Source organism: Kogia breviceps, chromosome 3 (genome assembly GCF_026419965.1).
Source record: "Kogia breviceps isolate mKogBre1 chromosome 3, mKogBre1 haplotype 1, whole genome shotgun sequence".
NCBI lineage: Eukaryota > Metazoa > Chordata > Mammalia > Artiodactyla > Physeteridae > Kogia > Kogia breviceps.
The window spans coordinates 99,809,901-99,832,441 of record NC_081312.1 but is presented as its reverse complement, the minus strand read 5'-3'; the positions used below and the strand labels follow the sequence as shown (position 1 = coordinate 99,832,441).

The 22,541-nt window shown below is 53.9% G+C and overlaps 1 protein-coding gene across 6 annotated transcripts in view; it reads left to right on the top strand.

Annotated features, from left to right (window-relative positions):
* The window catches only part of GRAMD2A (GRAM domain containing 2A), a 31,385-nt gene extending 10,596 nt beyond the window's left edge, over window positions 1–20,789 (top strand). For 3 of the 6 annotated variants that reach the window (XM_067029285.1, XM_067029286.1, XM_067029284.1), the window contains 11 exons: window positions 12,342–12,422; window positions 13,221–13,278; window positions 13,638–13,710; window positions 14,349–14,452; window positions 15,054–15,152; window positions 15,285–15,356; window positions 15,841–15,903; window positions 16,873–17,017; window positions 17,254–17,353; window positions 18,200–18,304; window positions 18,579–20,789. In XM_067029285.1, the coding sequence (XP_066885386.1) occupies window positions 12,342–12,422; window positions 13,221–13,278; window positions 13,638–13,710; window positions 14,349–14,452; window positions 15,054–15,152; window positions 15,285–15,356; window positions 15,841–15,903; window positions 16,873–17,017; window positions 17,254–17,353; window positions 18,200–18,304; window positions 18,579–18,582 (904 nt within the window). In that variant the 3' untranslated portion in view covers window positions 18,583–20,789. Of the gene's footprint in view, window positions 1–12,130; window positions 12,244–12,341; window positions 12,423–12,647; window positions 12,726–13,220; window positions 13,279–13,637; window positions 13,711–14,348; window positions 14,453–15,053; window positions 15,153–15,284; window positions 15,357–15,840; window positions 15,904–16,872; window positions 17,018–17,253; window positions 17,354–18,199; window positions 18,305–18,578 lie in introns of all 6 variants that reach the window. The other 3 variants (XM_067029282.1, XM_067029283.1, XM_067029287.1) reach the window with 2 other exon arrangements.
* The last annotated feature ends 1,752 nt before the right edge of the window (window positions 20,790–22,541 follow it).

Here is a 22,541-nt window from a genome sequence, read left to right as displayed (position 1 = left end):
TATTCCCTCAGACAACATTTGCTTTCCCTCCTGGCTTGAGACTTTCTTGCCCCTTTGCAGAGGAGTAACTGAGGCCCAGAAGGGGAGAGTGGCTTCTCCAAGGACCCACAGCAGTGAGAGGTACTTCTAGGCCTGCGTCCTGTCTTCCTGTCCCCACGTCCAGGCTCTTCCAGGACACTGAGCCTGCTCGAGAATGCCTGTGCCCTGACAAGAGCCAGGTGGGTCCCCAAAGCCAGAGTGATTCTGAGGTGGGTGTCCCAGGGTGGTTGGAGTTGGGTATGCTGGATGCTACCCATGGATGGACAGAGCTGACTTGTCTAGGGAGTAGCCACACCTCCAGGCAGCCTTGAGTGGGGGTGAGCATCTGAGGGTGTCTGTGGGCCCTCCCCTCAGCCGGCCCAGCAGAAGGTGGCCCCCAGGAGCACAGGGGTGCTCTGTTTCTTCATGAATGCAAGTCTGTGTTTAGACCTGAATGACCAGCTTCTTGTCTGGAAACAGCCAGGCCCCAAGTGGCCTGCCAAGAAAAAGTGGTCTGTGACCAGGTCCAGGGGTGCCAGCTCTCACAGATGCTGCTCCAGCGGTGGGCGCTGTGGGAGGAGGCCAGCAACAGGCAGGTCACTCTCTGCAGAAGCAATTCCCCGCTCCATCGTGGCCGGGGCTTTGTAGGAAATCCTGCGTATCCCCAGGAGCAGAGCTTCCAGGTTTCAGCCATTTGTCCATCTGTCTCCCTGGTGACTGTTCTCTCTCTGCAGGTCTTTGAGCTCTGGCCAGGAAGGGGGCAGCAACTGCTGGCCTCGTACCTCTGGTGGAGGGAGAAGAGAGGGTGGGATCCTGAGTATGGTCGGGCCTGAGCTGTGGGAGGACCTCTGGGCCCCAGGGGATGGGACGCAGTCCGTGGATGCCACCCAGGTGTAAAGAGGGCCCTGCCCGCTGCCACTGTCCCAGGGGAAAGGTTCAGTCACGCAGGACATGTATGGAGCTTTGCGGGTGCAGTGGGGGGCCTGGTGGTGTCCCCATCTCTACTTCCCATGGGGAGCTCACCTCTAGGCATCCTTCAAGGGACATGATGGGAGTGTAGGGGGGCAGCTCAGCTCTCAGTGGTGCAGGCAGGGGTGGGAGGCCCAGCAGGCAAAGCTGTGAGAACCGGCCCCCTTTCCCAGGGCGGGGACTTGACCTCTCTCAGATCCTCACAGCGGCCCTGACCATCTGCAGGCCAGAGAAGGGATTCTCCCCATTTTAGAGAGGAGGGAGGAGACTCAGAGGGAGATGCCTGGGGGCCACCCGGAGGGTCAGGGGAGCCAGAGGCAAACTTGAGTGAGTTGTTCTCGCTCCAGGTCTTTTTGTTTTGGCCGCGCCGCGTGTTTTGTGGGACTCTAGTTCCCTGGCCAGGGACTGAACCCGGGCCCTTGAGTGAGAACGCAGAGTCCCAACCTCTGGACCTCCAGGGAATTCCCTTACTCCAGGTCTTATGCTGGCATCCTGAGGCCCCACTACTGCTAAACAAACTACACAGAGGAGTTTTCCACAGGGAGCATTTGTCTCTTCGGTAAACAGTTATGGAGCACTTACTGTATGCCTGAGGTTGTGCGAGGCCCTGGGGTAAGAGATGAATAAGACAGTCTGCGGGGGAGACAGATGCATCAACAGGTGATGCAGCAAAGGAGGCTCTCTGAGCAGACATGGGCACAGGGAGGGACGGCTCTGCTCTCCCTGGAGATACAGGCCGGCCAGGCTTCAGGGAGGAGAGGTCCTGGGGGGTGAGAAAGAGGGGGACCCTACCCCGGGCGGCAGCAGCTTAGCTGAGCAGGGTCCAGGCAGAGCTGGGAGGCGGGGCTCATTAGCGCAGCTCCCGAGGGCAGGAGAAGAGTCAGCCTGAGCACTTTGCTCCCAAATTCTCTCCCTATGAGGAGCAGGACCTTTCTGGTGTGCTGAGAGCCCAGGCCTGGGTGGGAGGTCAGGGAGAAGGGAAAAGGGGTTGGGGCCCTTTAACCAGGCCTGGTCCAGTCAACCAGGTGGCTTGGCTGCCGAGAGTGGGAGATGGGGCCAGCCTTGCCCCTGGCCCTCCCAGCTCCCATTGGATGGGAGGACCCAGGGTTTCTGAGATCCCTGTAGGTAGAAGGAGTTCTTGTTAGCGCCAGCGCTCAAAGGGGTCCTTGTTCAGTCTGGATCCGGCCGCCCCCAGAGAGCTGGGCCAGCCCACATCTTCCTAGCAACTAGCTCACCCAGTGTGTTTGGTTCTTGGAGTAGGGGAGATAAAGGCTGGGGGGTTCTGATCTAGGGAATCTCACTTCCCAGAAGGGCTCCCAAATGATCATCTCAGCCCAATAGACACCCCCTCCGTTTCCCCTAGTCCCCCTGTACTCGGCCTGTGGGGAGAGCGGGGGCCTAGCCCTGCAGCTGGGAAAGCTCAAGAAAGGGCAGAATTTGGGTCCCTCGAGCCCACCAGGCACGGTAGAAAGAGTGCACACTTTCAGCCAGACTGGATTTTGAATTCGAGCTCCACTGCTTTCCAGTTATGTGGTCAGGAGCAAGGTGCTTTACCTCTGTGGGCCTCAGTTTCCTCATCTGTGCAATGGGAATGGTGCATCTCTCTTGCCTGACTAGAACTGGACTGAGATTAGAGGAGATCATGAGCCAGATCTGTTCATCTCCTTCCCCCTGGGGGCTCCCTCATTAATGGGGCCAGACTTGGTCTGAACTTTCTTCAGAGGCTTCTTCCCTTTCTTGGCTCTGAAGGCTCATTGCAGGTATGGTACCCCCAGGTGTGGGTATCAGCGGTCTATGGAGTCCTGGCCTTGCCAGTGAACCCAGCTGAGCCTCCCTTCTTCACCCGTGAAGTGTTAAGTTGTATTACCTGCCCCACTAGTTGCGGCGAGTGGGGGCTACTCTTCGTTGCGGTGCACAGGCTTCTTATTGCACTGGCTTCTCTTGTTGCAGAGCATGGGCTCTAGGCGGGTGGGCTTCAGTAGTTGCAGTACTTGGGCTCAGTAGTTGTGGCTCGTGGGCTCTAGAGCGCAGGCTCACTATTTGTGGTGCACGGCCTTGGTTGCTCCGCGGCATGTGGGATCTTCCTGGACCAGGGCTCGAACCCGTGTCCCCTGCGTTGGCAGGCGGATTCTTTTTTTTTTGGTGGTACGTGGGCCTCTCACTGCTGTGGCCTCTCCCTTTGCGGAGCACAGGCTCCGGACGTGCAGGCTCAGCAGCCATGGCTCACGGGCTCAGCCGCTCCACGGCATGTGGGATCTTCCCGGACCGGGGCACGAACCCGTGTCCCCTGCATCGGCAGGCGGATTCTCAACCACTGCGCCACCAGGGAAGTCCCATCATGTCTTAAAGGACATCACGTGTGCCCTCTTTTGTGGCCTTCGGGCAAACCATGTATGGGGGTTTTTGGTCTTGGCTGCAAGGGCCGTGGCATTAGAAGCAGATGGAAAGTTAAGGAGCAGCCGAGGGGAGCGGACCCTCTTTGCTGTCTCCCAGGGCGGGGCTTGGCCCACGGCCCACCTGCTTCTCTCTTTACTCTCTTCCTCATTCTAGACCCAATCTCCAGGTGCACCCAGTCACTCTGGCCCAGCACACCTGCGGCTCTCTCCTGCCTGTTCGCTGCCTTTGGCCCCCCTCCTCCACCTCCCGTATTTCCCAGTTAGGATTCATCAGAAAGGGATCCTGATGGGGCAGCTCAGCTTTTCATTCTTTGTTTTATTTTTATTTTTATGTGGACCATCTTTAAAGTCTTTATTGAATTTTTTATAATATTGCTTTTTTAAAAAAATGTTTTGTTTTTTTTTGCCTCAAAGCATGTGGGATCTTAGCTCCCCGACCAGGGATCAAACCCGCACCCCCTGCATTGGAAGGCAAAGCCTTAACCACTGGACTGCCAGGGAAGTCCCTCAGCTTTTCATTCTAAAGAGGGTGCTGGTCAGCTTGCAGGTGGCTTTGCTCGGGTCTGGAGCACCCCCGTGTTTCTGTCCTGTAGCCCGGGTCATCTGTACAAACTGGGCCTCCACATCCCGCGTCATTTCAAAGCTGCCACAGTTAGTAAAGGGAAACGAAGCATATTCCTGGCCCAGGGGTTCTCAGACCAGCTCCTGGGAAATAGGGATTGTGACCAGGCTGAGCACCTGCCCCACCCTGAGTCCTTTGCCAGGGTTGCTGAGCAGGACAGATGGATTGGGGCCCAGCATGTGGCTCCAAACTCAGAGCCACACTCCCTTACACTCAGTATGGAATTCAGTTATGCGATTCTCTCCCCTTCCCTAATGGGTGGAAAAGGTGAAACTTGTCCTTGTTGTCCTGGATATGGATTATCAGCTTAGAAAAATAAAAAGTGAGGTGCAGCCTCTATGTAAGAAATAACAGAGTTATTTTTTTGCAAAAGGAGATTGCCTTTCCTCTTCAAGTTTCAGTGTATTGACGACGAGCCTGACTCTGTCCACGTTATCCCAGTTTCCCTTGGGGAGAGGTCTTGTCAGCCATTTTCTGGGCTGTACTTCGGGCCAGTGGCCCTGAGAGAAAGATAGGGAGGCTCTTGGGCAGGACACAGTGTGGTTCAGGGCTGGATGCTGCCACACCGGAGGGCTGGCCTTACTTCCCTGATAAAACTCAGGAAATGAACTCTGCGACCTTAACAGATGAAGGAAATCTCTATTAAGAGCGTGATTCCCTGTTTTGCCAAGGATGTTCCTGGAACTCCAGAGGGCCGGGTGAAGGCACAGGAGGGCCAGGGCCCCAGGTCCGGAGCCCAGGTGGGAGGACTGGCCTCGGAGACCAGGAGGTATGCGTCTCCCTCTGAGCCCCAAACAAAGGAGGGGTTTATAATCACCCGAGAGCTTTTAAAAGCCTGAAGCTGAACCTCGTGACCCAGCAATACCAACCCTAAGTGTTTACTCATAGAAACGAATACTTGTGTCCACAAGACACAAGGTGCTGAAATGTTTACAGCAACAACTTTGTAATAGGCAAAAACTGGAAACTCAATAGTAAAACGCCCCTCAACAGTAAGATTAATAAATCAGTTGCAACATGTCCATATAATGGAACTCTAAATATTAGTGAAAATGCACAGTTTGCAGCCACACACAGCTCTGTGGATGAATTTCACCAGTGTGTTGCTGAGTAAAAGAACACGTACCACGTGATTCCATCCACAGAAAGTCCCTGAAGAGGCAAAGACAATCTGTGTTGTTGGAATTTGCGCCGGTGGTTCCCTTTGACCGAGGGTGGGGGGTTGGGAGTGGGCAGTGAGACTAGAAGGCGCGGGAGGGGCTTCTGGAGGGCAGGTTCTCCAGTGTGCACCGTTTGTGAAATGCATTGCACGGTTCACCTCCTTTGTGTGCACTTTTCAATATGCAAATTATACATCAGTAACAAGTTAAAAATATATAGTTACCTAAATGCAACCCCCAGAGGTTCTGATTTAACTGGTTTGAGAACAGAGCTCAGGGATCAGTTTTCTTTGGTTGGTTTTTTTAAAAGCTCTACAGGTGATTGTAGTGTGTACCCGGCAGGCTACCCTTCCGAGTTAACAGGATGGTCTCTTTTCTCTGTGAAGTAGGTGGTGAGCTGTGTGCTGAGATGTAGAGGTGGGGTGGGGTGAGGGAGCCTGGGGGAATTTGGAGGCGCCCCAAGGTCTAGGCCGTTGAGCCCCAGTGGTTGACGTTCCTTCCAGGACGTGTGCCCTCATCTCCCTGTCCCTAGATGGCTCTATTCGTGGTCTCTGGCTTTGCACTCTCAGGGGCCTGCTGCTAAGATGGGTTTTCTTTCTTTTTTTTTGGCCGCTCCACGTGGCTTGCGGGATCTTAGTTCCCCAAGCAGGGGTTGAACCCCGGCCCTGGACAGTGGCAGCGCAGAGTCCTAACCACTGGACAGCCAGGGAATTCCCTAAGATGTGTTTTATGTTTGGAGAAGTTCTCTCCTTGGAGCTGATTGGGACCCACGTCCTGCAGGAGCGGGTGGAGCTGTCCCTGGCCTTGAGAAGAGCTGACAGGACCCACAGGACGCTCTAGCATCTCAGGTGTCCACTAGAAGACAACTTGGGAGAGTGTGGACATCCCCCTGGGGGAGGAGACACCCGAGGGGACCCGCCTGTGACCACAAAGGCCCAGCTGGCTCCGGCTGCCAGGCCTGGCCGAGTTTTCTGCTTCAGCACCAGCCACGGGCACTGCTGCTGCCCGAGGCTTGAGGAGCGAGGGGAGGGGTTGCCCTGTGGTTAGGGAGGGTTCTGGAGGAGGGGCTGGGTAGCTGGCGGAGCGTTGCCAGCGCTGCAACAGCCCAGCGGGGTGCAGCCAGTGAGCACTGCTGTGGGGCTTGGGAGGGGCCCAGCCTGTGCTTTTCCCCAGACACCCCCTCCCATCCCTTCCAAGCCACTTTACCCTTTTCCGTATGTCCTCTGTCTCCCACCTGGGCTCCTCTTTGATCAGTCAGCCGGCGTGCATTGAGTGCCTGGCCCTGCCGGGGCCGGGCTGTCTGCCTGCTCCACAGGCCGGGGCTTCCGGAGGGGAGGGCCCATCTGTGGGTGACCCCCCCTCCGCTCCTGTCCACCACCCCTCCCCTTACTGCTGGGCATCCATCATTCTCTGTGCCTCCTTCACTCTTACTGCCTGGTTTTTAAAAAATTTATTTATTTTGGCTGCATAGGGTCTTCGTTGCTGCGCGCGGGCTTTTCTCTGGATGCGGCGAGCGGGGGCTACTCTTCGTTGCGGTGCACGGGCTTCTCATTGCGGTGGCTTCTCTTGTTGTGGAGCACGGGCTTTAGGCGCACAGGCTTCAGTAGTTGTGGCTTGAGGGCTCCAGAGCGCAGGCTCGGTAGTTATGGTGTATGAGCTTAGTTGCTCCGCGGCATGTGGGATCTTCCCGGACCAGGGCTCGAACCCGTGTCCCCTGCACTGGCAGGCGGATTCTTAACCACTGCGCCACCAGGGAAGTCCCTACTGCCTGGCTTTTTTTCTCCCCTCCTCCCTCTTGAAGTGTCATCGTGTCCCTTTCTCTGTCTCTCCTTCACTCGTTCATTTAGCAAACACTGGGCACCTGCTGTGTGCTGCGGGTACAGAGATGTCGAAGATACACCCCTGGTGGAGCTCAGATGTCTAAACAGACAAGCACAATCTGGGGTGGTAAGGGCTGGAGCAGCAGCGTGAAAGAAGGGACCAGGGACCATAGAGGAGGGGTGACCAGCTCTGCGTGGGGGAAAGCTGGGAAGGCTTCACAGAGAAGGTGACGCCTGATCTGGGCTTTGAAAGACGACCAGGGAATCCCCCAGGTAGATAAGCATGGCAAGGAATTCCAGGAAGAGCAAACATGCAGGGGTGAAGGGCCGCCGCTGAGCTGCGTGGGTGAGGCTGGAAAGGAAGCAGGAAGGTCAGGAAGGCCGGGTGAGGAGGCAAGAAGGAACTACAGGAGGAAAGTCAGCAGGAGGGGGGCAGGCTCAGAGCTGGGCCCCAGGTGGTTCTGTTGGCAGTGTGGGTGTGGGAGAGCACCAGGTGTGCAAGGGCAAGGCTGGGGGCGGGTGTAGTTAGGAAGCTGTTGCCAGCATCCACGAAAAGGATGATGGTGGCCTAGGCTTGCCTTGTATAGCAGGAGTGGAGACAGTAGATGGTACGGTGGGTCGGGTGGTGGCAGGCTCTCAGGGCCTTGGCGATTGACTGGTTGCTGCGGTGGGAAAGACGCGTGAGTTGAGGATTCTGGTTTGGGTAACTGTGGAGGATGGGGCCCTTTAAGGGGAAGCAGATTTGGGGGGATGATGCTGAACTCTCTTTGATGGATTCTTCTAGATGGTAGGCTCTGCCGCTCTGGAGGGATGAGGTGTGAAGGTTAGGGATTTAGGTTGGGGAGTATCTACCTGGTGTGGATATTTTGAGCCCGGGGGAGGCATCCAGAGCGGAGTGCATGTGTCAAGTGTCCCATGAAGCTTCGTCTGTGAGGTCCCTAGGAAGCAGCTGGACTCATCCTCTCTGGGTCTTCCCTGCACTGCCTCTCTCTCCCTCTCTTAACCTCTCTGTGTCTCCTCTCTCCTTCTTTATTTTTTGGCTGTGCCGCTTGGCTTACAGGATCTTAGTTCTCCGACCAGGGATTGAACCCGGGCCCTTGGCTGTGAGAGTGCGGAGTCCTACCACTGGACTGCCAGGGAATTCCCTGTGTCTCCCCTTTCCTGATCGGCCTGGCTCCTCTCCCGACGTCTCTCAGTGCTAGCTGCCCATCCCCTCCCTCTCAGCAGCCCCCTGGGCTGGGCAGGCTCATACTGGGCTCATGGGGTGATAAGCTCAGTAAGTATTTGTGGAAGGAATGAAGGAATGGGCAGTTAGCCTGAGTTCCCACTTGGGCCAGCAAGGCCTGAGGGCAGGGCAAGCACAAGTTGTATCCTCTGGATCAGCATCTTGCCTTTGGACCAGGCTCAGCAGAATGAAAGGGCCTCATCTGAGGAATTTTCTACCCCCTTTAATGTCCAGCATACTGAGCCTCCCGTGCTCCATCACCCTCATGACAATAATGACATTTTTTTGTGGCTTTGATTGAAAAAATAGATACTTTTTTTTGTGTGTGTGGTATGCGGGCCTCTCACTGCTGTGGCCTCTCCCGTTGCAGAGCACAGGCTCTGGACGCGCAGGCGCAGCGGCCACGGCTCACGGGCCCAGCCACTCCGCGGCATGTGGGATCTTCCCGGACCGGGGCACGAACCTGTGTCCCCTGCATCGGCAGGCGGAATCTCAACCGCTGCGCCACCAGGGAAGCCCAAGATACGGTTTTGAAGACCCTTGATATTAACTCCATAGTCTGCACGTGGAGGTGTGATGGGGATGGATGGGCAGCAGGTATAGTTCACAACCCACAGAGCAAGGGCAACTAGGTCGAGGAAGGCTCTGTGGTAGTGGACAGAGACTGCCGGCAGGGTGCGGGGACCCAGGCTGGCCCCTCATTCTCCAGCGCCCTGCTCTTGCCACCTCCTTCCTCTTCCTCTGGGTCAGGGTCCTGTTGGTCCTTGGATGGACCCCACCTGCCTGGTTCTGTTGGTGAATTCTCGACGACTATCACCCCAGACCTAGCTTTTCCTCCGACTTTGCTCCTATCTCTTTATTTTTACGCATCTAAACAAATACTATGGGAAAGAAGATGAATCAGTAGAAAGTCTGACTTGAAGGTGATTTTGAAAGCAGTGCATTTCGGCCATAGCCAGGGTCTCTGTATCAACAGCGTTATAAGGAGGGGCTGATTTTAATCGATGGACATGAAGGATTGGCTTGTGACCATCATGTTCATCACATGAAAAGGGGTTGTTTTGAGTTTGAACATATTTGAGTCATTTACCCCAAGGGACTCCTGTTTTCTTACCGTTATTTTTTTCATGGAGATGCTATGGGAATCGTGGCAGCCTTTTTTTTGTTATTCTCATGGCCCATCTCTCCTCCAACCTCTGTTCTTGATCTCACTTACACTGTCCACACAGTCCTTCCTCAGACATGTCACGTCACGAGTGCCTGCTGCACGCTGGCGGTGCCCCAGGCTCAGGGGCTGCGATGTTGCAGGAGGCGTCCTGGAGCCCCTGGAGGTGGGCAGTTAGAGCTCACACACAGGTGCCTGAGAGGGAGCCTGGGGTTCGGGGCTGAGAGCCTGCAGTAGGGCTCATCACTAGGCTGGGGGAGGACTGACGGAAGGCGCCCCTCCCTGAGGTCACATTTGAACCTAAGGATGGGTTGGGTTTAGAATCCATGCAAAGGCGTGATTATCACGCAGGGTTAGATGATGGAAGCCAAGCAGGACTATAGTCCCACCCAGCTGGTAAGGCTCAGCTTCCTTTTCTCTGGGAGTTCTGCTGTAACTCTTTGAATCTGTGTGACCTTTGAGCTCCTGCAGCCCTGACAACTCATATCACACTTTCCAGTGCCTGAGTGACAGGCTCCCTGCCTCTGAAACCATGATCAAGTTCCTCCTTCTTCCTCTTGGGGTCTTGTTTTACCCTTGGTCCCCAGGGCTGGAGTGTGTTCCTTAGAGCGGAGTGCACACCCATCTCCTCCCTGGTGGCCCAGTGGGCTCCTGGGCTGCAGGGTTCAAGCTCTCTAAGGCTCGGTGGTTTGACTTGTACACACTCTGCCTCAGGGGCTTCTCCTCTCCTCAAAGCAAGAAAGAAACGGAGAGATGAAAGAGAGGGATGGGATCTGCCGCACAAAAATGAAACACAAGTACAGCAACAATACCACAGAACTAACAGGCAAATGGGGGAAGTGTTCGCAAAAATGATAAACTAAGGATTAATCCCAACAAAGAAGGTATACAAATCAATAAGAAAGACATGAAGATCCTTATAGACAATTCACAGATGAAATCCCAATGGTTAATATGTATTTGGCAAAAATGTTCAACCTGTCAATAAGCAGAAATAGAAATGAAAACAATATATTTTCACCTATCAAATTTGCAAAGGTGAGAAAAAGATAATACCCAGTGTGCGACCTGGATGTAGGGCAACGGGCACACTCGTAGAGTGCTGATGGCAACGCTTGTTGGTATAGCACCTGGAAAGCATTTTGGAAATGGGTCTCAAGATCCTGAGAAATGCTCATTCTCCATCCACGAATTTCACGTCTGAGAATCTATCCAAGGAATCAATAGTGATGTGGGGAATTTACCATGAAATTATGTTAAGCAACAAAAATAGGGCATACAAATTATACTATATATAATCCCACTTACGTCAATTATATATTTATGCATAAATGTTTTCTTTGGGTGATTTTGGGGGATTTGTTTTCTTATGAGTGATTTTTGATCATCATACATTACATATTTTATATTTCTCATATTTTCTATAACAAGCATTACAAAAATCAAGGGGGAGAAGTCTCTGTGAAATGTGTAATGATGGACCCAAATAAATTCAGAAATTAACTTTAGGAGTCAAAGGGTCACATCGCTAGCACAACCTGTCACTTTGAAAGATTCAGAACATACATGATATGTGCACCAAAACTCGCCGTGAGGTTGAGGACAGAGGTCACCAGGCCACATGGCTGTGGTTGGGCTCATTTGGTGGGTGAGATTACCTGGCTCTTTGCTGTGTGACGCTGGGTACAGCCTGTCCCTGGCAGGTCTCAGTGTCCTATCTGTACAATGGTAGGGTGGGAGGAGGGTCAGATTAATAATCCTGGAGGGGCTTGGCAGATCTTGGCTAGGCAGTAACTCTGTTCTTTTATCTTTTTAAAAAAAATATTTATTTATTTATTTTGGCTGCACCGCGTCGGGATCTTCGTTGCGGCACGCGGGATCTTTAGTTGCGGCACATGCACTTTTAGTTGCTGCACGCATGTGGGATCAAGTTCCCCGACCAGGGATCGAACCCTGGCCCCCTGCATTGGGAGTGCGGAGTCTTACCCACTGGATCACCGGGGAAGTCCCGGTAACTCTGTTCTTGAAGACGAGAATTTGACTTTGCCTGGTGACACTGCCGAGAGGGACGGAGTGCTGGGATCTGCAGATTCCAGGTTCCAGCTCCTTACCTGCTGAGAGACCAGTGCACAGACCCCGTTACCTATTCACGACCACCACACTGCCCTGCCTTGGCCCTGCTTCTTGGCCACCCTCTCTTCCCATCACCCCTGGGCCCACTCAGCTGCAGCTAGTTTGCCTGCTCAAGCTTTAGTCTTTCTGCTCTGGAGGAGCAGGAAGGGGAGAACCCTAGGCTCTGGAGCTGTTTAGTGGAGGCATGAATTCAAAAGCCTTTGGGGAGCCCCACCTGCCTATGGAGAGGGTGTCTCCCCTCTCTCGGGCTCTCTCTATGGGACGTTTTTGTGATGGCTTGGCTCTCAGGTCCGAGCTACCCTGATGGTCTGAAGGCATTGAGGCCACTTCCTGGTGTGGGGCAGCTCCGCCCCCTAAGCCCACACTCAGCTGTATCAACTGCTCAGCCTTGATAAGGCCTCCTGTGCTCAGAATCCTTTCCCAGAAACGGATGGTTTATGGTAATACTGCCTGGGCTCCTCTGAAACTTTTGCTTGAAACTTTTGCTTTAGGTCGGTCGGGAGCAAGTCACAGGGTCCTCCTTCCCAGTTGCTTTCTCAAAGGTGGGGCTGGAGGCCTAAGAGCTGCCTGGGAGATTGATTTTCCTTCATACCCAGGCATAAACTGGACTTCATTCTTCCAGGAAAGACAGTGAGTGAGTCTCCTCTCTGTCAGCTGCCCTGAAGCCCTTGCCTGGGCTGCTGCCTCTGGACAGTGACATCTTCAGCTCACCTTGAATAGCAGGGCCGGTCTTGGGTAGGGGGCAGAGGCAGCTGCCCTGGGCATGGTGGAGCTGGCTGGGAAAGGTGTCCCCAGAGAGCCCCCCTTCCTGATGAGGGCCTGTTTCTCCTCAGTATTCAACAGATGCACGGAAAGACGGCTTCTTTGAAGAGCACGGAGAAACTAGGCAGGGTCCAGAGGCCCCGAGGCTCCAGGTGAGGCCCCTCTCCCGATCAGATATACTTACTGGTTGGGGGTGGGAAGCCCTCTGGAGGTGACCTGTTCGAAAGGGGGCCTTAAGGCTGCGTCAGGGGGTTAGGTTGGGCACAGGCTACCCGGGGCCTCTTCCTCCCACTCCCAGGCCTGTCCCAGCATGCTGGGACCTAGCAGAGTCCAGGCTTCTCGGGTTACCAGCCTCCTCCCTGCCCACCTGTCCCCAGGCCAACCTGGCCAGGGCAGAACTTTGTGTTTCAGCACCACCCCCTCTCCGCCAGCCCTGGTAGCGCCCATTGGGTCAGGTGAGTCTGCCCAGCTCCTCATTGCAGAGCTGCAGGCCCAGGGGAGGGCAGTCCTTCTGCGATCATGGCCTGTGGCCAGGCCCCGGAGCCGTGACGCTGCCACCCCCACCCCACCTGCTCCCCAAACTGGTCCCCATCCCTGTGCCTCCTGCTCATTCACTCTGCGGTCCGCTCCTCTGCTTGCGCCTAGGCCAGAAGAATGGGAGAGGGCTTTGGACACTCAGGGGTGGGCAGCTCTGGGACATCGAGGCTCAGGCTGAGCATACCTCCTGGGGGCGGCTGCTCACAGCTGTCGGGGAAGAGGGCTCTCAGCGACCCCTCCGTGCCTCAGGAGTGCCCATCCCCAGGGCGAGCTACGCGCTCGCTGTGAAGGGCCCCAGCCTCCAATCTCTGCCCCAAGCTTGTGGCTTGAGGCCAGGACAGAATTGGCACTAAGGATGCATGGGTAGGACTTTGAGGGTTCCTTGTCCCTGGAATGGCATGTCTCCTTTGCAGTCTGCACTGGCCAGAAGGCTTGCAGGGTGAAGACATAAAGAAGTGCGGCCGAGAAGGGGTAAGTGTGGGGAGGCCGACTTCTCACTGCCCACTGAGAGAGAGGTCCCGGGCTGCCTGAACTTGGTGACTGTTGGCTCCTTGGCCACAGGCCTGTCACCAGGAAACCTAGTGGGTGTCCCCTCCTGGGTGGGAGTTGAGTCCTCTTCCAGTCCTGGGCTGCCTGTCAGGACCTCGCGTCACCAGGAGACAAGCTGTGCTTGGAGCTCAGCCCTCCACACCCACTGGTTGCTTACCCACTACTTCATGCCAAGTCACCGCAGGACCCCCACCCCTGTGGCCTTATTTCCGGGTGGCTGGAGCAGGGCCCTCTGGTGGTCTGATCTCCTGGGGACTTAGACCCAGCTCGTGTGTTTGCAGATGCTGAGAAAGTACAACCAGCAATATCACAAGCTGTTTAAGGACATCCCCTTGGAGGAGGTGGTTCTCAAAGGTGAGCTGTCTCCCCGGGTGGCTGGACAGGAGCCTGCAGTGCCCAAGGCCCAGGTCCTCTCCCCCAGAGCTTCCGGGCACGAATCAGATATGGGAACTGGCTGCCCTGTGAACGTGCCCTTTTTTTCTTCAAAAGTGTGAGAAGACTGGGCTGATTTGAGATATGAAGTTGAATTTACAAAAATTTTCTTGAGGAAATGTGGGGGCTTCCAAATCTTATTTCTGTTTTGCTCTTATCAGTGACTATTCTCTCCTGCTCAGGCCTGCCAGGGAGTGTGTGGGAGCATTTGCACAAGCAAGGCCCTCTCTCCCTGGCAGGGCAGGGCAGGGCAGGGCAAGGAGTTCTGCCTGTGGAGGTGAACGTACAGGCACAGGGGACCAGGGCAGAAACCTGCCGGACCTTTTGGGGCATGGATGGAGGAAGAGGAAACATCTAGCAGTCTGGTGGGGTGGGAGCGGTCAGGAGTCGCAGGGAAGGATGCTAGGGCGCTGGGGGCATGGGTTGCTGGGGCCTGGGATTGGGAAGGGTACTGAGGAGGACAGTCCCCGAGGCTGGACACTGGACTCCTGAGTGGGAGGACCCAGGCCCTGGGGCTCCCGGGCTGGCCTTGCTCATGGCAGTCTCCTGTGACTTCCCAGTGTGCTCCTGCGCCCTCCAGAGGGACCTCCTTCTCCAGGGCCGGCTCTACATCTCCCCCAACTGGCTCTGCTTCCATGCCAGCCTCTTTGGCAAGGATATCAAGGTAGTAATAAGTGGTAAGGGCTGCCACAGCCCAGGGAAGAGAAGCCCCTGCCCTGCGGGCACACCTCAAGTCAGGCCTGTCCCTCCACACTCTGACACTTGGTGAGGCCTCTCACTGTGGGGCATCCCACCTGGTGTCCAGGGCAGTAGCTCCACCCCTTCCAAACAGGGGCCCCAATCTAGACTCCACATCTGGCCTGAGCGGCCTGAACAGTTCACTGCCAAATTATTCTGCCTATGGGTACCTCCAAAATGCCTTCAGAATCAGAGTGGGATGTCACACTTATGGGGGCCTGAAAGTGGCCATGGTGGCTCAGGGAACTCTGTTACTGGAGTATGGGATTCACCAGGGCAACCATCCTTGCCTCCTGGATGGTGGGGTGAGAGGCCGGAGCAGTGCGTGCGGCCAAGGGGTGGGGGATAACTGGCGGGAGCCTGCATGAGACGGTGGAGGCTCAGATACTCTCCCACGTGGGACCACACATCGCCATGGTGCCTGTACTTGGCTCACTACCAGCTGTGGCTGGCGCCCTAAGCAGGAAGCAAAGGGACTGTGTCCTTGGGGGTGAGTCCTGAGAGAAGAATGCCTCTCCCCCTGTCAGGTGGTCATTCCCGTGGTGTCTGTGCAAATGATCAAAAAACATAAGATGGCGCGGCTCCTTCCCAATGGCCTGGCCATCACCACCACCACCAGCCAGAAGGTCAGTGAGATTCTGGGCCAGTGCTCCCTGGTCCTTCTCCCCATCCCAGCCCTAGGAGTCCACAGCTTGACCCTGGCACTCTCCCAAGTCTTTACGTACCTTGCCCCTTTCTGTTTTCTTTCTATGTTCTAGTATGTCTTTGTGTCACTGCTCTCCCGGGACAGTGTATATGACATGCTGAGGAGGGTCTGCACCCACCTACAGGTATGAAGCTTGGGGCCAGGGCTGTTGCGGGGGGGGCTGGCCCATCTCCCCGGCACAAGGAGCGGGGAGTCACAGGCTCAGGCTCATTGAATCAGAGGCAGTCCTTGGACCATGTGTCTCTGCTTGTGAGCCTCTTTGAGGCCACTGGGCCCTTGTGTGTCCCCACGTATAGCTCTCACCTGTGCTTCCTCGGTGCACAGACGGACAGGAGCATGTGGCCACTTCCCAATATGCCTACAGCGCTCTCTCGCCCATGGTGAGGAAGGGGGAGGGCAGCAGCTTGGGGAAGTACGTTGCCTTGGATTTGCCCTCTGCTCCAGCATTAACTAGGGATCCCCCTGCAAACTCTGGGAGCTTTAGGCTCTGTCTGACCCAAAGTGGCTTATCTGGAGGCAAAGCTCTCTTGGAGAGTGTTAATACCTCCCCATGCCTGACTCTAGCTGCTCCAGATGGACAAGTGACCCCTGTTCCCTTCCCTCCTCAGCCTTCCAGCAAGAAGAGTCTGAGTGCAAGAGAACGTCTAGAGGAACCTGAGTGCGAGTCTCTGGTGAGAGTTGAGGCTGGGAGCGAAAGCAGCTGCCCTGTGGCTGCCCGTGGCTCTAAGGCTTCAGGGCCTCCAGGAGCCCACAGTGCAGAACTGGGGCAGCAGACTCAAGAGCCAGTGGCCATGCTGTGTCAGGGGGTGCCCTAGACCTACCACGCTCCACACCATGCAGGGCCACTATGTCCTGGGCAGATGTGCTAACTTCCTGAGCAGAACAGATGCCCAGCCCCCAGAACGCTGCCCAGGTTGGACCCTATACCTTCACGGGTACAGAGCCAGCAACCCATCCTCCTTCCTTTAGCAGAGTCAGGAGGGCCTTCAAGGGGCTGGAGGTGTCCCTGGGGAAGAGCGCTGAAGGCAGTCAGAACCGAGGCAGGCTCCTTTTAGATTGGCCAAGGTCCCAGCTGTTTCTTTTGCTCCTGGGATCCTGGGTAAGCAGAGTTTCTAGAGCAGGGGTGGGGGGTGGAAATGACCCCAGGGTGCTTGAAGTCTCCTTCAGTAACTATTAAGCGTTTAGCCAAGCATACAATACGCACAATGCCATGCAGGGGACGGAAGGCGATGTTCCCCTTTTTATTGATGGGGACCTTAAGTCAAGGTCAGTGACATAGGGTTAGAGCCCAGATTAGCAGGAGTCACAACTTATTCAATCTAAGATATATAGCGCCAAGCTGTCTTGGACTCAGCCGATCTGAACGTGTACCTGGGATGGCTCATGTCTTAGATTCCACTACACTAGCAGTCTTCAAAGACACCATTCCCTGGAAGAGTGGCTAGTCACAGCAAGGGAGAAGATGAGACATGTGATTGCTATGGCAGTGGTTTCCCTGCTTCTGGGCACCTCCTTTCACGCTTGCTAGGCATCCATATTGATAATATCTGGGAAGGCTTTGATAAATCTAGCGTGAACCCCTTAGGGCAAGTGAGGTCCCAAGGGCCATGGTGTGACAGCTTCTCCTGCCTTCTCTGCAGGAAGTCCTCATCCCTGAGATGAAGTGGAGAAAAGTGTGCCCTGCCTCCAGGTCCCTGTCCCTCCCAGACAACATCCCTTGTATCCCTCGGGCATCCATGGACTCCACGGATGACTTCTTCCCCTCCAGGAAGCCTCCGGGGTCTGGTGAGTTCAGCGTGCTTGTCCATGGCAACTGCTTGCAAAGACCAGGCTTTCCCGCCTCCCGCGTCTGCAAAAAGAGGTCATCATAGCCAGCAGGGTTTCTGAGAGCTGTTTCTTTCTTTTTCCAAATCCATAAGGGAAAGCCAAGAGCCCAAGCGGCTTCAGAGAATACGGGTGGGGGAGTGGGCTGGGGTCCTGCCTTCTGCCCTGGGAAGATGCCTAACGCAGTCCTATTGCAGAGAATGCTGACTGTGAGGAGGAGAAGCTGGAGGGGGAGCCCAAGAGCAACGGGGGCCTGAGGCTCTGGGATCACGGGCTCCTGAAGGTCTTCCTCGTGCTGTAGGTGACTGTATGGAGGGTGGTGGGTGTCTGAGTGTTTAGAGCCGGGGCCTTGGTGTGTGGGGAGGTCAGTGTCCAGAGCGAGGGGAAGCTTCTGAGTCAACTGCAAGCTCCCGGGTGGCATCTGGCAGCCGTGCAGCAGGCTCTTCTAGATTAAGATAAAGTGTTTCCAGTTTTCATCCCTACAACCCTGTAATTTAGGGTTGAGGCTGTGGAGAGGGGCAAGACATGAAACTGTTGAAGAAAGAAAAAGTTGCACAGGATTGGGGAGGAGGAGGGGTGCCAAAACCTGAGAGGCCCATCAGACAGACTAAGGGAGAGCCATGGCCTTCCCACCACCCACCACTGGGGTGTTTTCTGGAAGCCCAGGCTTGTCTGTGATTCTGCCTAAGTGGAGCAGTGAGCATGGTGGGATGTTTTATAGAGAGCCAGCCTCTGGATTCCCTCACCTTACCGCATCACCTTCCTCTGGCTCTGCTGGCTGGGTTTTGACTGTCAACCTCAGCACTTGCTGGGGAAGGGCTACTGCCTTAGGGGGTAATCTTAGTGGCCTCGCAGAGGGGGTATAGGTCCAAGGTGGCTGGTCAGAGGGAAGGTGGGCTCAGCTGAAGGACCCAGAACTCCTTCTGGGCTTCAAGGACACCTCCATGGGGACGAGTCTCAGGAACCCCCTGTGGCCTCTGGGAAAAAAGATGTCTAGGTCTAGAACGTAACTGCAGGCAAAGGGTTCTTTAATTATTCCAACTGCAGGAACTAGCTTAGTCCCACTCCCATTTTTGGTGATTCTGTAAAAATGCCTCATTTCTAGAAGAGAGATTCAATTCCTCCTTACCCTTCTTTCTCCAGGATCTGCTTCTTGGTCATGTCTTCATCGTACCTGGCGTTCCGCATCTCCCGGCTAGAACAGCAGTTATGCTCCCTGAATTGGGGCGGCTCAGTCCCTGGGCACAGGTGATGATGCCCCTTCTCTTTCTCATGCTTCTGGGATTGAGGGTTAAGGACAGCAGCCAAAACCTATGGCCAGGCTGCCTGTTAGTCTGGCTGGTCTTGGCCTTGGCCTTGGCCTTGGCCTTGCCCTTGAGCTGGCTTGATGGCCCTCAGCAAGGTTCGGCAGGGTACACAGATCCCACCTGGACCCCCTCTCATGGGTGGACAAAGTCTTCATTGACTCATCTGTCTGCCTTCTAGGCCCTTTGTCTGACCTGGTCATCTCTCCTGTGTGCAGGTAGCAGCCACTTGGCCTTTGTCCCCACTCCTCCAAGAAGAATGCTCTGGGTGCTAAGGTGCCACCAACAATCCCCTTGGTTTATGCTGCTGCTGTGCTGAGACTGAGTCTGAAAGAAAATATTCCAGATCCCTCCTCCTCCCCCCAACTCTTCTCCCTCCTTTAATGAGTGATCTTTAGTACCTCTTTACAAAGCTCCTACAATTTTGGGACTCGGACAAAAAGCCAGATTTTTGGATCTAGCTGAGGAATTCTGTAAACTAAGCCTCAGCAAACACTTAAATGAAAAAAAAAATTAACGTGTTCCTTGGAAACATCTCTGACACACAGGAAGAGCACTTGGGGCCACTGCAAGGGACAAAGGCCATGCTTTGATACCTGTCACTTGGCTCACTCCAGTGGTGGGACAGAGGCCAGAACCCACACCACCAGTGTGGGCTCTGCTCTCTCCCAGCATACTGGGCTCTCACTTGGGTGCCTGAGAGTCCGTTTTGGGGCCCCAAGGACTTCTCTGCAGTCAGCCAGGGACCCATGCAGGGCAGGCTGGAGGGAGTGAGGTAAGCTATGAATGAGGAGAGGAGGGCCTGTGGCCAGGATTCCAGCAAGAGGAGTGTTCACACTCTGTGCAGAGGCTCTGTTCTGGCCCCTCATGAGGAGGCTGGCTGAATCTGAGAGGACACTACCTGCAGCAGGGGACTGTGGCAGTGGCTGTGAAGGATAACAGAGGTCCAGTATTCTGTGTCCTCAGCTGCTATTTCCTGGTGAGACAGATGGAGCGGGGCCTTTTGATCACTGTGGTCGCAGACCAGGTACTGGATCTTTCCCTGGTGTGCTCAAGCATTTCCAAGGTGCCCCAGGTGGGAAGTGGGGGATGGGAGGGGCAGTGGCTTTGATCTGAGGTCTTGCTTTGTACTCACTGCCTGACTGCCTGGATTTTGGGTGTGGCCAATGGCAGCCTGTCGGGCTTGGCTGGGCACTGGGCACGATGGTGCTGGGCCAGGGCAGAGCTCACCATGTCACCTGCAGGCCATGCAGGAGGGTCCTCCACTCCACGGGCTCTATTCTCCACGAGTATAATGGAGGTGTCCAAGGTGGGCCTGGGACAGTGCAGGGACCAGGCCAAGGGGGTCTGTCTGATACCTTTGGCGACAAGAGAGGTAGAGGATAGGAAGAGTGGACAAGGCAGTGGCTTTGCCTTAGAGATTCTCCCTTCTCTGTCAAGGTCTCCTCAATTCTAAAAGCTTCTCTGTGCCTTAAAACTCTGGCCTGTTCTCTCTGGGACTCCAAAATGCTAAGAGAGTGCCTTTGTAGGTTCCGGAAAGGGCTTAGTGAGGAGGCCAGACCTATCAGGGAAAGTCACTGGCGATGGGGTGGGTGGTGTCAGAAAGAGCCACTTTTTCCCCTCTTCAGACACCTGAGAGGTTAACTAGGGAGAAATCCAGGTGGAAGTTATTTACTGTGGAGCTGTGACTGTCTGTCCTATTTATGACAAACCCAAATGAAGACTGGAGGGACTGACAGGAGGTGACAACTTCCTAAACTCAGACTGGAGGTGTCTTCATTCTCTCCCTATCCCAGGTTCTAGGATTTTTCTTCGAGCCTGGCCTTGTGGGATACCTGCACTAAATCTGTATGTCTCAGGTGAAACTCCCTGCTCCATTCTCCCCACATTGCCACACTGGATGAATGCCCATCCTTTTTTGGGAACCAGCCCCAATCACTCCTTAATCACTCCTTTCCATCAGATTTTCAGGGAAATAATCCTACTTGCCCCAGCGCCTCCCCTCCCTGGTCCTTGCTGAAGGGCAGGGAGAACAGGTCCATTCTCTGAGTCTTGCTGGGTTGAGCCAGAGGCCATGAGAGGTGCCAAGTCTCCAGTCTCCATGCCCCAGGCTCAGAGACGGCAAGAGGCGTGCAGTAGAGTAGGTGGCTTTGGAGGTCCTCTCGGGGTCCAGGGCTTTGAGTGATAGGAGTGTATGCCTGTCCCTCTGGAGGGCCCTCTGTTTCTCCCTTCTGTCCCCCAGCCTGGTCCTCTGGCTAGCATACCTTCTGTCGTGCTCATTTATAAACCATGTGTATTTATACAGACGTGCTTGCATTGGTGGACGCTCCTCTAATTCCCTGAGAATTTGGTTCAACTATCCTTCAGTTGTTCCACTATGGTGTTAGCCTTTGAAATATTTTTAAATAAAAAATCCGATTTTTCTAGTGTCCCGTGGTATGGGAAGTTCACTTTTATCTTCTGACTACTCATTAAAGGTGCTCTTTACTGACATATCTGGCACAAAGGAGACTAATGGAGCCAAAGTCATTCTCAGAATCCCAAGTACTTTGCACATCTCACAGGACTTTAGCTGAGCTGACTCATACTTCAGGCATATGGGGAATGGTAAGGATGGCCACAGCACGCCGCCATAGCCTCCTCCCTCTGTTGGATGGACACTGAGAATGCTTCCCTGTTTCTCCTGGGCAACTCCAAAGCAATGTCCCTGGTTCGACTAGTACTGTGCTCCTGACCCAGGAATTAAAGTCTGGAACTCAGAGCTAGAAAACCCCTGTGTCCTTTTCTATGACATCAAGCCTAGATTATGGAGGTTAAATTCCAATTTGGGCCACATCACCTTACTTTCTCTCTGGGAGGCCCCCTCAAGTAGTGATTAGATCGTTCAGTATATGCTGAGCCCAGACTATGAGCTGGTACTAAGCTAGGCACTGAGGATAGAGCAGTGAACATGTCAGGCAATATCTCTGCATCCCCCATGGCACTTGCATTCCACGTAAACATAAGTTCCAAGTAAATCGTGAACAAACAAGGTAATTCCAGATTGTGATTAAGTTCCATGAAGGAAAGAAACAGTGATACGAGATACAGTAAACGGGGAGGTGGCTTTGGATGGGTGGTCAAGAAATGTTCTCTGAAGTGAGATTTAAGCTGGTGCTTAAAGGATGAGGAGCCAGTCATGGAAGGAGCTGGGGAAAGGGTTGGCAACTGTGAAAGGTAGGAAAGAACGCATATGTCTCTGAGGAACAGAGAGACCATCTGCATGAGTCTAGAATACTAGTCAGTGGGAGAGTGACATGAGAAGAGGTTGGAAAGGGCAACTCAGCAACAACAAAACAACCTATTTAAAAGTTGGTAAAGGACTTGAATAGACATTTCAACATCACTAGTCATTAGGGAAATGCAAATCAAAACCACAATTAGATACCACTTCATATCCATTAGGATGGCTACTATCAAAGAAATGGAAAACAAAAGTGTTACTGAAGATGATGTAGAGAAATTGGAACCCTTATGCACTATTGGTAGGAATGTAAAATGGTGCAGCCACTGTGGAAAACAGTATGGCAGTTCTTCAAAAAATTAAAAACAATTACCATATGATCCAGTAATTCCAATTCTGTGTATATACCCACAAGAATTGAAAATAAGGGCTTGAAGAGCTATCTGTACACCCATGTTCATAGCAGTGTCAGTCACAATCAGCCAAAAGGTGGAAGCAACGCAAGTATCTATCGACAGGTGAATGGATAAACAAAATATGGTGTATACATGCAATGGAATATTATTCAACCTTCAAAAAGAAGAAAGTCTTGACATATGCTACAACATGGATAAACCCTGAAGACATTATGCTAAGTGAAGTAAGCCAGTCACAAAAAGACAAATGTTGTATGACTCTACATATATGAGGTACCTATGGTAGTCAGATTCATAGAAACAGAAAGCAGAATGGTGGTTGCCAGGAGCTATGGGGAAGGGAAATGGGAGTTATTGTTTAATGTGTACAGAGTTTCAGTTTTGCAAGATAAACAGAGTTCTGGAGATGGTGACAATTGTTGGACAATAATGTGAATGTACCTCACACTGTGGAACTATACACTTAAAAATGATTAAGATGATAAGGCTTCCCTGGTGGCACAGTGGTTAAGAATCCGCCTGCCAATGCAGGGGACACGGGT